This window comes from Symphalangus syndactylus, chromosome 1, assembly GCF_028878055.3.
Source record: "Symphalangus syndactylus isolate Jambi chromosome 1, NHGRI_mSymSyn1-v2.1_pri, whole genome shotgun sequence".
Lineage (NCBI taxonomy): Eukaryota > Metazoa > Chordata > Mammalia > Primates > Hylobatidae > Symphalangus > Symphalangus syndactylus.
The window spans coordinates 135,369,231-135,384,808 of record NC_072423.2 but is presented as its reverse complement, the minus strand read 5'-3'; the positions used below and the strand labels follow the sequence as shown (position 1 = coordinate 135,384,808).

The following is a 15,578-nucleotide window of genomic DNA, read 5'->3' as shown; positions in this document are numbered from 1 at the left end:
TGAAGCGACTTGGGTTCTCTCCAGAGACAGAACCAGCCGGAAGCAGTGAGGAGGATGCCTTTTTCACATGGGGGCCGTCCTGTTTCAGGCTGGGGCCGGGGCAGGGAATGGAGGCTCCTCACATAAAAGAAGACATTGAGCAGTCTTCCTTCTCAGGCCATGTGCATTCCCCTCGATGTACCAGTTGTACTTGGTTTCGGCTTTGAACTTTCTCGGAAGAGAGGCAACAGAACATAGTTTAAATGCCTCATCAGAATCCAAATACATTCTAACTTTTGAGGAGGAAAACCTTTTCGAATAGAATCGTTAGAAACATTTGAGGGCTGCAGTTTGGATATGGATTTCTAAGTGAGTTATTGGCAATTTGCAAAGTCCTAAATCCTGGTCTTCTGTTCCTTTCCGACAAATCTCTGGATTCTTTCATTTTTGCAGGGGACAGATCTCATGCATTCATTTCTTGGAGGCATGTTAAAGCTGCAAAGACTTATTTAGTACCCATTTGATTCCAGACTAGAAACATATCCCAGGATTTGGGGCCCATAAATATTGAGCATACTAACTTTGTTGTTGTGGTTGTTGTTGTTGAGACAGGGTCTCACTCTGTCGCCCAGGCTGAAGTGCAGTGGCGTGATCCCAGCTCACTGCAACCTCCCCCTCCCAGTTCAAGCGATTTTCCAACCTCAGCCTCCCCAGTAGCTGGGACTACAGGTGCGCTTCACCAGGCCTGGCTAATTTTTGTACTTTTTGGTAGAGACAGATTTCACCATGTGGGCCAGGCTGGTCTCGAGTTCCTGGCTGCAGATGATCCATCCGCCTTGGCCTCCCAAAGTGCTAACTTTGTCACTTGATAACTCTCTGCATAGGCAGTATTTCCTAATGTTTCTCCAGGTAGTTGAAGGAACATCAGGCTGGGGATTGGGAGACCTGTATTCTAGGCTCTAGCACCATTGCTTGTGTGATCTTGGGCACCACACTTCTCAGGGCTTTCAGGGGAAATGTGAGGCTTTATGCCCAATGACCTCTGGGTTTTGTTACTGCTCTGACATTGGGAATGGCTTCATACCCCATCAGTTACCAAGATGAAGTGAAAAACCCAGTGGAAATGGCTGGGCTAGCTCAGAAAGGCCCCTGGGCAAGTATCTGGGAGGTGAAAATAACCACCCATCCAATGAAGAGCAATCATGGTAGTGTTTTGAGAACCACTCACATTAACGATCAATTGCTAATTCACTATGCCACTTGATCATATAGTAGGAACATTAAGAAGTTTGAGGACATGTCCTGATTTAGATATCTCTACCACCCCTCCCAATATAAAATGAAGTTTCTGTTTCCAGGCCACAAGCTCTGTACCCCTCTACACCAGGTAGGCCACCGTGAATAGTTATGCAGTTATGTGCTGCACAAAAGTGCCCAGTAAGGCTGATATAGAAATCAGTACTGGGCTAAAGGTTATCTAACCTTAGAGAGGTGTCTAGGTTTGAGTACTGGCATGGAGAGAAAATGAGGCAGCTATGGAGCAATGGTTAAAAGCACAGGTTCTAGAAAAAGATAGCCAAAATCAAATCATTCTACTAGCTTATGTGACCTAGCATAAGCTATTCAGATTTGTTTCCCCAGCTAATAGTAACAACTCATGGGTTGATAGGAGAAATAATATACTAGTGTTTAGTATGGTACCTGGTAGGTGATCAATAAAACATTAGCTATTACTGTATGTTAGGGATGAAGAGTCTTACTCATTCACAGTTTTCCTCTCGGAGTTTTAACCAATAAGACTGAAGTCAGACTTTTAAAAATATATACCAACAGAGGCGCTGCACCCTCACTCTATAGGATGTCCTGGTGCCTTCCTCCATATCCACGCTGGAGTCCTTTGTGTAGGGAGAAGGCTGGCTCCTAGGTCACTGCCTTGGAGATTTAGAGAACCCAAAAGCATGTGACCATTGCAGTGCAACTGTCCCATCATGGTTCATGTGGTCCGGTGGGTTTGAGGCTCTTGTGGATCCACCACCAATCAGATAGGACTGTCTTCCCCATGGGAAGTGTCCTGGTCCCAAACCCCCAGTGTTTCCCTGATAAGATGAGAGATTTGACAGAAGTTTTTGTTTTAGGAGACCTGATGGGAATATGGGCAGGATGGAGAGGGCTTTACTACCCCTCCTAGGTAGAGGTCCTGTGTCTTCCTCAGAGGCCACTCCTCTCTGCACATGGCCATGTAACAGGAATAATGCAGGCCTTTCTGATCACATCTGTCCTCCTGTAGGTTGACACTGAGGTGGACATTCACAGGACTATACCCAGTCAAATTAAGTGCCATTATCTGGGAAAAACTCTCAACTTCTTCAACCTACTGAGTTATTCACGTTTGTCTAGTTGGGATTCATTTCTCTCTGTGCTTCAAGCAGCTCTGAAACTTTTTCAGAGGGAAAAGTCAAGTATGGAAACCTGGTCAGCAGAGACCCTTTATTGTTGGTGCAGAAATGTGGTTCTGGGTGGGAAGTGCTCTGGAATACACAGAGCTCCTTACCAGCATTTAGGCTTAATAGGGCAGTGGAAACATGAACCAGGATTGAGTATCTACAGAAGCAAGGCATTTTTAGTTTGTTTTGCTCTGAGTGAGGCCTAGAGGCACAGGGCAGTGAGCAGGAGTCTCCTTAGTAGCTGGCGCCCCAGGGGGCCAACAGGGTTATGTGTCAAGCATACACTGGGTGGGACTGGGAGACTCTGGCAGAGTGACTCAGGCTTTTTGCCTGTAGAAATCCTGCCTACACTTTAGGGTTCGGTTGAAATGCCACCTCTTTATGGATCTGCCCTTGATTTCCTCTTGGCTATTTCTGAGCTTCCCTTTTTCTGAACTCCCTAGTACCTTGCTGGTTTCACTCATGTCCCCTGTATTACAGCTGTCTGTGTAACCGTGTGATCAGAGGCATCATGGGAGAGAGAGCCTAACTTGGGTTTGAGTCAGATTCAGTTACATGTTAACTATGTGACACTGGGCACATCACCTAACGTTTCTGAGCCTTAAGTCCTTCATTTATAAAATAATATTCACTTTACCAAGCTGTTTGAAAGACTGAATGTAGGGTATGTACAAAACTTGATATATACTACGCATTTAATAAATTGTCATTTATTGTAGACTGTAAGCTCTTAAAACATAGAATCTTATTCATTTTTTTTTTTTTATCTCCAGCACCTGGCACAGTGCCTGGGACATAATTAGGTACTCAGTAAATTTGAGTCAAATAATGAATTACTTTTAAGAAGATATTTCTCAAAATTTTTTGTGTCCTGTTTAGTGTTTCCTAAAAAACTTTAGCGCCTGGGTTTTGACTTCTGTAGTCTCTTAATGAAAGAGCTAAAGAAGACATTCAACATGTGAAAGGGGGACAGACTGCCCCATGTGATGTAAGAGCTCCTTGGAAATCTTCATGTTATTTCCTGCTTACATCTGATTGATGATTTCAGGACAGGATGGCTTAGAACATCCATAATTTTTTTTTTCCTTCCAGATTCTTAGAATTTGCACCAGGTATACCCCAGAACAAGACACCATGACTTTCTCAGACGGCCTTACCCTAAATCGAACTCAGATGCACAATGCTGGATTTGGTCCTCTGACTGACCTTGTGTTCACCTTTGCCAACCAGCTCCTGCCTTTGGAAATGGATGACACAGAAACAGGCCTTCTCAGTGCCATCTGCTTAATCTGTGGAGGTACCAACTATGTAGAAAAGCCTCAAGAAAGTCCATGAAGAACAGTTTATACTTGTAATTTGTGAAAAATTCCTCACTTCCCTTTTAGAGTTGTTTTACATGGGAAAAGATGTGAATAAAGCCAGGCATACTACTGGTTTCATTGTATTTTTCCATATTGTTACAAGTTAACTAATGGTATTTGGGATCCTTCTGCTCAGAAAGAAACCCCAAAAAGCTATTACTCCATTTGCCACAGGTTTTGTTTTTCTGTTAAAGGCAGGATCACACTATTGTAAAATGAATTGTCTGGGGACATTTGAATGATGACAAGGGACTTGTATGTGCTGTTTGTTATCTAGTGGGTAGGCATACAAGTATTTGGCTGGGCCCTCCCACCAACCCTTGCAGGACTGGGTTAAAATTTAGCTTTCTTCTTTGTAGTGACCCCTACTGGCCTATAGGAGGCTGAATCGTAAGTGGTTAAAAAGTAATGGTTTTAATTAAGGAGCAGATTAACTTTGTGCTAAAATAACCATCCTTCTCAAGATTTGTTTTAATTCAGTTCAGTAGTGACACCTTCTGGTCACAGGAGGTAATTCTTTCCCTGGGACAAAAGCAACCAGCTATCAAAATGTTTATACTACCAAGGGGGGGCGATTTTTTTTTTTTTCAAGTATCACTGCTTAAAGCAACTGCATAAGTCTGCAAATTTGTGTATGTAATTGAGTTACCAAATTAATGAACTCATAACAGTAGAAATAAGGAAACAAGGAAGAGGGGAAAAAGGCATAAATTCTGATTTTGTTTAATACTTTATTCCTGGTATCTAGACCGTCAGGACCTTGAGGAACCGACAAAAGTAGATAAGCTACAAGAACCATTGCTGGAAGCACTAAAAATTTATATCAGAAAAAGACGACCCAGCAAGCCTCACATGTTTCCAAAGATCTTAATGAAAATCACAGATCTCCGTAGCATCAGTGCTAAAGGTATGTCTTTGTGCTCTCAGTACTGTAGTCACACAGTGGACTTGAGGGCCTTACCAGGTTGTGTCGCTTTATTCAATTCAGGATGTTCAATGGCTGCTTTTAAAGTCTTGGAACTCATTTCGCATTGAAATCAAAAGGAAATAGTATCCCTCCCCTCTCAAAAAAAAAAAGAAAAACCTCAAATCTTACCCTATTCAATTATCTTAATGATCGAGAGCTTTAAAATTCATGACTGATTAGAAAAACATTGTTTTCAAGAGAATGTACTATAACAGGCTAATTTTCTAGGTTCATACATTTAATTCCAGCTTTCTACACATCTCTGGTTTATGTAACCTTGACTCCAGTTTTTCTTGAATATCCAACCCTTTGTTAAGTTTCTCTCAATCACTTTAGCCATTGCTCTTTTGTATATAGGCAGATTTTCTTCTGCACACTTCTAAGCAAAGGAAATCTTGCCTTCCTAAGAGGTATAAATATTCTTTGCCTAGTGATTTTCTGTTTATGTAGCAACTCAAACAATTAATAGAGGTGCCTAGATCCGTATCACAGTTGAGTGTTTAACAGCAAGGTTTTTCTATGTACAGAGACAACTCAGCAGCTATCCCTGGTACCAAATGGGCTGTTGTCATTCTCCTTTCCCCATAAGACTACTTACTCCGTCTCTGAAAATGTTTGCTAGCCAAAGAATAAACTGTATTTCAGAAAGTGCTTAAAAGCACAGGGAACTTGTTTGACAAGCAGTCTTAACTCTTGTGCTCCTTCTAAGAGGTCTCCTCGATGAGCATTCTGAATTCATCCTTGCATGGAATTAAGAGTAGAAGTAAACAGCAGATACCAGTGTGGTTGTCAATACAGTATCTTTGATTTTTAAAAATGAGGCTGTTTAACTTATCATTCTGTATAGATGACTAGACTAGTGATATCTAATAGAATTTACTGCAATTACGGAAATAATCCGTACTGTCCAGTTCAGTAGCACTAGACACAAGAGGTTCTCGAGCACTTGAGGTGTGGCTTATGCAACTGAGGCACTGTTTTTCTCATTTTATTTAACAAATTTAAATTTAGCTACCTAGTGGGTATTGTACTGGACAGAGTGCTGCTAAATCAAGTTGTTAATAATCACTGCACATTGTGAATTCCTCTGTTTGTGGGTAACTGGCATCAACCTTTTTCAAGATACACTTCTTTCATCAGGAACTTCTCTTTGTAAATTGTTATTTTCTGAAACTGACTAAGACATCATATTTAAACGTCACCATATCTCTGCTACTTTTCCATACAGTAAAAATGTTTTAATGATGTAAAATAAGGATAGCCTCTGGGAGGCATTGTTTGCATAATTTTCTGTTATCAAAAGGAGCAATCGTATCAGTTATTGCTTGCATAGAAGACGAATGAAGTTCTAGCAGATCATAAAAAGACCCTCTCCATCAACATACCGTGAGTCTGAGCTGGTTACTAACATGATTTTTGGTGGATGCAATTCCCATTCCAAATACATTTATCTATCTTTGTATTTATGAGTGTGATAGTAATCGATGGATCCTTTTCAACAAAAAGCCACCTGGTATCTACATTTCATAATTCATAAGCAAGAATCTTAGGAAACACCTCTGTTAAAATATATGAAAATTGGTCCCTGGTTATCTGTCATAGCTTAACTCCTTATCTTAACCAGATTTCCATTATTTCTTTTGAAAAGGTGCAGAGCGTGTAATTACCTTGAAAATGGAAATTCCTGGATCAATGCCACCTCTCATTCAAGAAATGCTGGAGAATTCTGAAGGACATGAACCCTTGACCCCAAGTTCAAGTGGGAACACAGCAGAGCACAGTCCTAGCATCTCACCCAGCTCAGTGGAAAACAGTGGGGTCAGTCAGTCACCACTCGTGCAATAAGACATTTTCTAGCTACTTCAAACATTCCCCAGTCCCTTCAGTTCCAGGATTTAAAATGCAAGAAAAAAACATTTTTACTGCTGCTTAGTTTTTGGACTGAAAATATATTAAAACTCAAGAAGGACCAAGAAGTTTTCATATGTATCAATATATATACTCCTCACTGTGTAACTTACCTAGAAATACAAACTTTTCAAATTCTAAAAAATCAGCTATTTCATGCAAGCAGAAACTAGTTAAAAGCTTCTATTTTCCTCTTTGAACACTCAAGATTGCATGGCAAAGACCCAGTCAAAATGATTTACCCCTGGTTAAGTTTCTGAAGACTTTGTACATACAGAAGTATGGCTCTGTTCTTTCTATACTGTATGTTTGGTGCTTTCCTTTTGTCTTGCATACTCAAAATAACCATGACACCAAGGTTATGAAATAGACTACTGTACACGTCTACCTAGGGTCAAAAAGATAACTGTCTTGTCTTGCTTTCATGGAATAGTCAAGACATCAAGGTAAGGAAACAGGACTATTGTACAGTATGACAAGATAAGGCTGAAGATATTCTACTTTAGTTAGTATGGAAGCTTGTCTTTGCTCTTTCTGATGCTCTCAAACTGCATCATCTTTTATTTCATGTTGCCCAGTAAAAGTATACCAATTCCCTGCACTAGCAGAAGAGAATTCTGTATCAGTGTAACTGCCAGTTCAGTTAATCAAATGTCATTTGTTCAACTGTTAATGTCACTTTAAACTAAAAGTGGTTTACTTGTTTAATGACATTTAATGACATAACTACACAGTTAAAAAAAAAAAAAAAATTTTTTACAATAATGATTGATTGATAGCCTCCAAGGCAGAAACACTTTTCAGTGTTAAGTTTTTGTTTACCTGTTCACAAGCCATTAGGGAAATTTCATGGGATAATTAGCAGGCTGGTCTACCACCTGGACCATGTAACTCTAGTGTCCTTCCTGATTCATGCCTGATATTGGGATTTTTTTTTCCAGCCTTCTTGATGCCAAGGGGCTAATTAATATTAACTAACTCCCAAAGACACAGGCATAGAATCTGCCTCCTTTGACCTTGTTCAATCACTATGAAGCAGAGTGAAAGCTGTGGTAGAGTGGTTAACAGATACAAGTGTCAGTTTCTTAGTTCTCATTTAAGCACTAGTGGAATTTTTTTTTATATATATATATTAGCAAGTCTGTGATGTACTTTCACTGGCTCTGTTTGTACATTAAGATTGTTTGTTTAACAATGCTTTCTATGTTCATATACTGTTTACCTTTTTCCATGGAGTCTCCTGGCAAAGAATAAAATATATTTATTTTAAAGGTGTGTGGCAGCTTTTACTACACCTTTATCTTCAGTAAAGAGACAGAGAACACAGTTCCATTTTTAATGTTTAAATTTCATTTCAAAAAGCAGGTCTGTAGTTTGTAACCATGACAATTAATTAAAATCTGTGCTAATGCACGGCAGTCTATAACAAGTCTACAAGCCAATCAGACAGTACGTGACATTTCAATGAGTAAAAAAGAGCATAAAACTGTATGTGTAAGAACAAAATGTTAAAAGGCCTACCACAATAATAAAAAACCGTCAATTACATCATCACATTAAAATAAGCCAGATGTACAAAAGTCTGAGACAGAAAAGACAAAAGGACAACACGATACTTGTTGAAAAATGTCTGTGCTCTTTGGGCACTTACTTAATTAAACATTGCAAAATCAACGTCTTCTTCTTCTTCTTCATCAGACTCTGCAAAATATTTTACTTCTTTCCTAGCCCGACCGGTTCGTGGCAGAGAAGGTGGCTCAGTAGGGAAGTCTGAGGGGAAGATGTCCACATCTGAATCCTGATCAAAAGATGTTTTCTTCGGTTTCTAGATATTTTTTTCAATAGATTTAAAAGTTATGAAAGGAAATAAAGACTAGTATTTATTAAGAACTATCACTCCTTAAACTTCGCTTATGTTTAGGAAGTGTTACAAATCATGGTGCTTTTAAAATTAGAATCATAATGCTAACCTAAGTGAAAGACCAGTTGCCTTATTTTTTGGAGGAAAAAGATTACATACAGTAATTTGCCGCCTTGGCGGTTTCATATTTACCAGGTTCTAGCCTGAAAAATGTAACACCTTTATTTCTGAAATTATGTATTACCCAAAAAGTATGCACAATGCCCAGATAAGTAAAAATTCAAGCTGTCCTATTGGTAAGTAAGTATCAAGAATTCATGGGAGGAAACAAGACTCCTGCACCGTGTGTAGTATGTGTGCACTATAAGTGTTTAAGAAAATGCAAAGCATCACCGATGTGGACCTGAGACATAGAAGATGACTGAATGGAAGAGGTCAATGTGGAAATCAACATAAAAAGGGATGGGGGGAGCTGATGTCATTCATTTACCTAAAAGAAATAGTGTACTTCTGGAAAAGGGTCAGACTAATTGGGAAAATCAGCCATAGTCAAATGAATTCAATTTAAAAAAAATCAAATTAGCCTTGGTCAAATAAATCCAAGTTAAAAGGAAAGTCTTTAGTCTGAAAAATAATATTTTAGTCTGAAAGAGTCTAATATTTAGGTAGCATAACACTACTATAGCTCAATGGATGAAATGGAAGATTCTAAGTAGGTTAATTTATAGCACAGTTATTTAGGAAATAGTCCTGATTATATAAATTTATATTTGAATAATTCCTTAACCAAATACAAGCCCCATATTGATACGAGATGCTAGGTGGAAAGCTGTTCCAGGACTGTAGTAATAAGCAAACTAAGTCAGTTGCAGATCTTTTTTTAAAAAGCCACGCACTAATGTGCAATGATGTTCCTGGTTACCTTGCTTGTTGTTTTGGAAGTTTTCCTGCCAGGGTTATAATCGCCTTCATTTTCAGAGCCAGATGCTTTCCTTTTCTTTGCCCCTCGGCCTTTACCTTAAAATGATAGAAAAGGTTTTTTCTTCTGTGGGTAAGTGCAATATAAAAAGATAGATGCCACAACATTGTAGTCTATTTCTTTGGCATGCCCAATCAGTGGAGCACGGCAGTCCTGATCTCTTACTATGAGTGATTATAAACAATTTGGCAGTAGCATTTCAATTCTGGGGTTGACATGACCAAAGACTTTTTGATAAATACATTTAAACTAGTGGGAAAGTCCCAAAGACAAATTTTAATGATGAATCCCTTCATACATAAAACATTTTATTTGTATTTGCTATGTGGTCCTTGAGCCTGAAAAGGAAATATCTTGGAAGAGTACTTCTTAAATTACATGGGATTTAAAATTTTTTTTTAATTTCTAATTTGTCATGGGCCAATACTTTTAAAAATACCATAGAACACAAATTACTAAAAAATGTAATCACATGCTGTTTTAGTAACACAAAATTATTATAAAGGTCTAAATGTTTATTCAGTTTTACTTATCAAAGACTAGTAACAACCAACTGCATATCCCATATTGAATGGCACCATCTGAGAACCACCAGTATTAACTATAAAATGTCAAATACACATTCCTTCTCAGACCTAGACTCAGCACATGCAGCATTTTTTTCACCTACCTAACCTCTTATTCTCATCATTGGAGGTGGAAGGAGAAAAGGTAATATTTAAGTAGGGGCCAGATGTTCTCCATCCCACAATGATGCCAATGAAATAAAACAACTAAATAGCAATTTTGTATCTTTAAAAATCCCTTGACAGCTAGACTGGATAAGTACGAAGATAGCCTTAAATAATCTTGGGATGTCATATTTGATCAAATGAATCAGGGAAATAGCATTTTTGAATCTATAAAGGCTTTCAATCCTGCATATCTTGAGTACTACCTTCCCAGTCACTATGATTCTTTTCCACCCTATTATCCCCATTTCCCTGTAGGTCTACAGCTCCTTATCCCAACCACTCCTTTAAGAAATATAAGAAACACACTGAGGAAGATATCCTTCAGTTGAATGAAAAGTAGAGCAGCTACCCTCACAGCATATCATGTCTTACAAACATATTTTACAAAACATCTTTAAGGGCTTTCCAGATTCTGGAGACAAAGAGGGGATGCCACGGAGAACTGGTGCTGGTTCCTTGTGTGGCCCTGAATATAGTATTTCTTAGGCGAGAAAAAAAGTTCTAGCCTAAGAGTCCTGGATCTAGCCCATTACTATAAGTGTCACAGTTTAGTTAGTGTGGAGTGCTAATCTAACTTTTTAATAACTTTCAGTGAGTTGGCTGCAGGGGAGAATTTGGACCATTCTTAGGGATTCTTATTTAACCTCTTTGAGCCTCAATTTTTTAATTTGTAAAACAAAGTGACTGAACTAAATTGCTATACCTCCTTTGGACTATACTCAGCACTGATTCCTAGACACACTGCTTACTGAGGAGTAAAGCAATTTAAAACAAAACAGATACCTAGCCTCTCTAAATTCAATGAGGTAGAAAAAATTCAATATTTTCCACGCAGTATATGTTTAAAGGGTTATAAGAAGATAATCCTTACCTTTTGGTGTTGTAGTCTTCTTTGGAATACCAAATTCTGAATCCGAGTCAGAGTTTACAGCCTCTACTACTTTCTTCTGTTTTGGGGCTCTCTTGGGCTTAGGGGCTGTATCTGAAGACGGTTTTCCTAGTAAGCAAATTTCCATTTCACAGGTCAATATACTTACCAACAAACCAAAATGAAGAGAGTCCTATATAAATGGAATTTCTCATAGCTGATTAGAAACTGAGTTGCCTGGCTGGGCATGGTGGCTCAAACCTGTAATGCCAGCACTCTGGGAGGCCAAGGTGGGGTGGATCACCTGAGGTCAGCAGTTCAAGACCAGCCTGGCCAATATGGTGAGACCCCATCTCTACTAAAAATACAAAAATTAGCCAGGTGTGGTGGCAGGAGCCTGTAATCCCAGCTACTTGGGAGGCTGAGGCAGGAGAATTGCTTGAACCCGGGAGGTCACAGTGAGCTGAGATTGTGCCATTGCACTCCAGTTGGGCAACAAGAGCAAAACTCTATCTCCAAAAAAAAAAAAAAAAAAAAAATTGAGTCGCCTTAAATAATGAAATGGTTTCTCTCTGCTTGGCGGCAATGTAAAGGCAAACAATTTCTCATAGATGACAAAATGCTTTTTATTTAATTATGTATAATTTGCCCTTAGGTAATGCAATTAAGACATTTTAAGGAAGAGCCATTAAAATAAATTAAGCACTAACTTTTAAATATAGAATAGTCATGACAAAAGAGTAGCATATTTGATAAATTAATTATAACCCAAGTATAACCACAGATTAAGTCCTAACTTTTAGAATGTTTTAGAGAAAAAAAAAATGTATGGGATCCTCAAATACAATGAATAGAAACCAACTCGCTTCCATTCCAAAGCTGAAATCCAGACTTGGCATTTTTATGTGGAAAGAAATATAAAATCCTAGATAAGTAGACAATAGATACAAGGCCTTTGCTTTCTGGAATTTTGAAAAATAGACCTTGTTTTACAGCTTTATCTGCAGTTCTATGTGAAAACTGATAAGTGAGGCCAGTCGCAGTGGCTTACACCTGTAATCCCAGAACTTTGGGAGGCCAAGGCAGGCGGATCACTGGAGGTCAGGAGTTCAAGACCAACCTGCCCAACATGGTGAAACCCCATCTCTACTAAAAATACAAAAAAAATAGCCCAGTGAGGTGCATGTGCCTGTAGTTGCAGCTACTTGGGAGGATGAGGCAGGGGAATCGCTTGAACCCAGGGAAGAGAGGTTGCCATGAGCCAAGATCATGCCACTCCACTCTAGCCTTGGTGACAGAGCAAGACTCTCTCAAAAAAAAAAAAAAAAGAAAAAAAACTGATAAATCACTTTTTGTAATTAAGAAAACCTAATTTGGAAGAAAACATATTAACTGTAGACTTTGTTTAAAAAAAAAAAACCTACACTGATTCTATGGAAAATGTATTCTAGTCGCAATCTGAGACACTACAAATATGGCTCCTCATTAGCCAAGAGCAGGAGGAGCCCTAGGAAAGTGGCACCCTGATTGTGTAGCTTTTCCCACCTGAGTCTTCATGACTATATCTACCACAAGAACCACAGGGCAGCTCCTAGCAGGGAGTATAAACTTAGCCAGGTGTTCAAGGAACCACTTTTTTTCCTTGGCTTGGAGTTAAATGGCACTTTCAACTCTACCAGGCAAACAGGTCAGATACCTGAGTACTATAGCTGCCTTTCTGCTGTAAACTATTGGAACTACAGAATTTAACTTGTATACTATATGCAATTTAGAGTTAACATAGACAATCCTACAGAGGGATATGATGCATCCTCTTCTTGAAATGATATTTTATTGGAATTATATTTTGTAAGGGAGGCTAGAGGAAGGCTGAGGACTTGCTGGGGTCCCTGAAATCACACCACACAGGCAGTCTACCTATTCAACTTAGACAAGGCCAGTTCAGCTACTGAAGAAGGAAGCAAGTAGAATAGGTACCATGATATTCTAGCTTTTTAGTCATGCTAAACTCATTAGGTTAAATATGGGTGAACAGTTTGATGAAGGAAACGGGGTATGTTTCAAGAAGTAATACGGCTCCCAAGTTTTCAGGGTGTTTATAAGATGCTCATAGGAAGATTATTTTTAAAAGGTGCTTTTTGTTCTGTTGTTGTTATTTGAGATGGAGTCTCACTCTACCGTCCAGGCTGGAATGCAATAGTGCCATCTCAGCTCACTGCAACCTCTGCCTCCTGAGTTCAAGCGATTCTTGTGCCTCAGCTTCCTGAGTAGCTGGGACTACAGGCATGCACACACCACCACACCAGGCTAATTTTTGTATTTTTAGTAGAGATGGAGTTTTGCCATGTTGGCCAGGCTGGTCTCAAACTCCTGACCTCAAGTGATCTGCCTGCCTCGACCTCCCAAAGTTCTGGGATTACAGGTGTGAGCCACTGCGCTCAGCCTGATTGTTTTTTTTAAAAAGAGAAATTATAGGGTCTATCTCAATGTGGGTTCCCCAGATTTGGGCCAATCTGCCTAATCCTAGAGTAAGGATTTAAGTATAAGTATTTATTTGAGAGATAAAGGAAAGGGAGACAAAAATGAGACAATGAAGAGAAGGCAGCCAGTAATGGGTAAGTTACCAAGCCAATCATCACTCTAGGAGCTTAATTCCATAAGAAATTTTTGAGAGCCACCATGAAACACACATCCCACAGATGGCTCACATGAGAGGCAAGGACACTGAGATATTTACAGACCAACTTTCCTCAATCCACTAGTTAAAGGCAGCTGGGAGCAGGGGAGTGTTAATATTCCAGAACAGTGGCAAAGAGGAAGTCCTCAGGCAAAGAAATGCAGACGTTGCCCAATGTGCACTAAGTGATAAGGGACATGGGTAGGTCACCCAGTGTGTTGGCTACGGAGACTCTTGTAGATAACCAATTTTTCAATATGGTTCTAGTGCATTCAGAGTAAGCAGGACTTTTCAAAATTGTTGTTCTGCTACATTCAATACATGTGTCTGTAATGATGTTGTCTGTTGTGAATTTTTAAAATCCTTGAGGGAACAATCCATATTATTTACTTGCTGTCTTAAATAGCACAAATCTCAATTAGATTTGTGGGGTTTTTTTAAGGGTCTTCCTTCAAACACGAAGCACAAATACCTCTTTCAAAAAGACCAAGGTACATATATCTTGGTACTAGTAAGAGATTCCTTAATCAACTCAAAGTGTTTTGTGGCCAATCTAAGGCTGTGAAAAAGAGAGAAGCTGCATGACTTACATAGAAAAAGAGGACCTCAACTGAGCTGACCAATCCCTCCACATAACGAGTTGAGTCATGATCAACATAGGTAACAGAAGCAGGCTACTAGCAAGACAAAATTTTAATCTCCATTACAACCTAACCACAAGGGAGCTTTTCTAGAAAGCTATCTTTAGATACTAATGCACGGGACTATCTTATAATTACAACAGCTTTAAAATGAAGTCTTACAGAAATTTTATTAACTCCCTCAGATGGTTAGAAAACAAGAGAGATTCTCCTTATAAGCACTTATACTTCTCAATTGTTTTATGATAAAAAAAAGTAAATAGTTTCAAATTAAATTATATTTCCTTTTACATTAACTATCTCTATGCAATGCTTAACTCAATCAAATATAAGTACATACCCTTTTTAGCAGCTACTGTTTTACTTGGAACTTTATCTGTCTGTTTCAGACCAAATGATGGTGAAAAAACAGAAGCAGAATCTTCTTCATTACTGTCAAATTTAGCTGAATCTAAAAATTGCAAAGCCTTCTTTTAGTAAAGAAATGTTATAAAGATCTCTCAGTAAACTTTGACTCTTTTAACTGATGACTTCTCTTTAGCTAGACAACTGATCTTATGTTACTATTTTGTGACCAAATAATCCACAATATACAAACAGCTGGAAATAAATATATCAGTTATACACCAAAAATGTTAACTATGTGGTGAAATAACACAGAAGTGCATAAAGTAGTAAAAATTAAAAGTCCCAAATGCTAAATATTTAAAACATAACTGACCAATTCAAAATTACATGCTGACAATTTATTTTAAAATGAGATATGAAAATGTTCCATTGGATTATTTTAGTACCTACACAAATAATACTATTAACCATTTCAGGAATATCAGTAATAATGTTTAAATCTAAAAGAATAGTAAGTATTCCTATTTTTAAATAAATTATTGCAGAGTAATTTAAAAGCCAGGCTTACCTTCAGTTTACTTTTGCACTCAAATTAGTTTAATGCGTTCTTCCCTAACACCATAGCACAAACATTTAAAATAGCTACTTGGATGTAAATAAATACGTTTAACACAATTCTTTTGACACACTGTCAAAAATGAGTACCTATACATATAGAACATGTACCAAATATGTCTATGTATAGATATGTGTATTAAAAAATGACAGTGAATCAATTAAGTGACCTTAAAAATTCAATACACAAAAAAAG

General features: G+C 38.3%; 2 protein-coding genes across 11 annotated transcripts in view; one reads left to right on the top strand and one right to left on the bottom strand.

The window, feature by feature from the left end:
• RARB (retinoic acid receptor beta) overlaps window positions 1–7,930 on the top strand; it is a 775,478-nt gene extending 767,548 nt beyond the window's left edge. For 3 of the 6 annotated variants that reach the window (XM_055285582.2, XM_055285623.2, XM_055285613.2), the window contains 3 exons: window positions 3,516–3,720; window positions 4,533–4,691; window positions 6,400–6,961. In XM_055285582.2, coding sequence (XP_055141557.1) covers window positions 3,516–3,720; window positions 4,533–4,691; window positions 6,400–6,596 — 561 coding nt within the window. In that variant the 3' untranslated portion in view covers window positions 6,597–6,961. Of the gene's footprint in view, window positions 1–3,515; window positions 3,721–4,532; window positions 4,692–6,399 lie in introns of all 6 variants that reach the window. The other 3 variants (XM_055285590.2, XM_055285600.2, XM_055285605.2) reach the window with 2 other exon arrangements.
• A 51-nt stretch (window positions 7,931–7,981) lies between these two features.
• The window catches only part of TOP2B (DNA topoisomerase II beta), a 68,478-nt gene continuing 60,881 nt past the window's right edge, over window positions 7,982–15,578 (bottom strand). For 3 of the 5 annotated variants that reach the window (XM_055285470.2, XM_055285465.2, XM_063637099.1), the window contains exons 33-36: window positions 14,760–14,870; window positions 11,105–11,230; window positions 9,443–9,537; window positions 7,982–8,484 (exon numbers count right to left, since the gene is read on the bottom strand). In XM_055285470.2, the coding sequence (XP_055141445.1) occupies window positions 8,311–8,484; window positions 9,443–9,537; window positions 11,105–11,230; window positions 14,760–14,870 (506 nt within the window). In that variant the 3' untranslated portion in view covers window positions 7,982–8,310. The remainder of the gene's footprint in view (window positions 8,485–9,442; window positions 9,538–11,104; window positions 11,231–14,759; window positions 14,871–15,578) is intronic. The other 2 variants (XM_055285480.2, XM_063637097.1) reach the window with 1 other exon arrangement.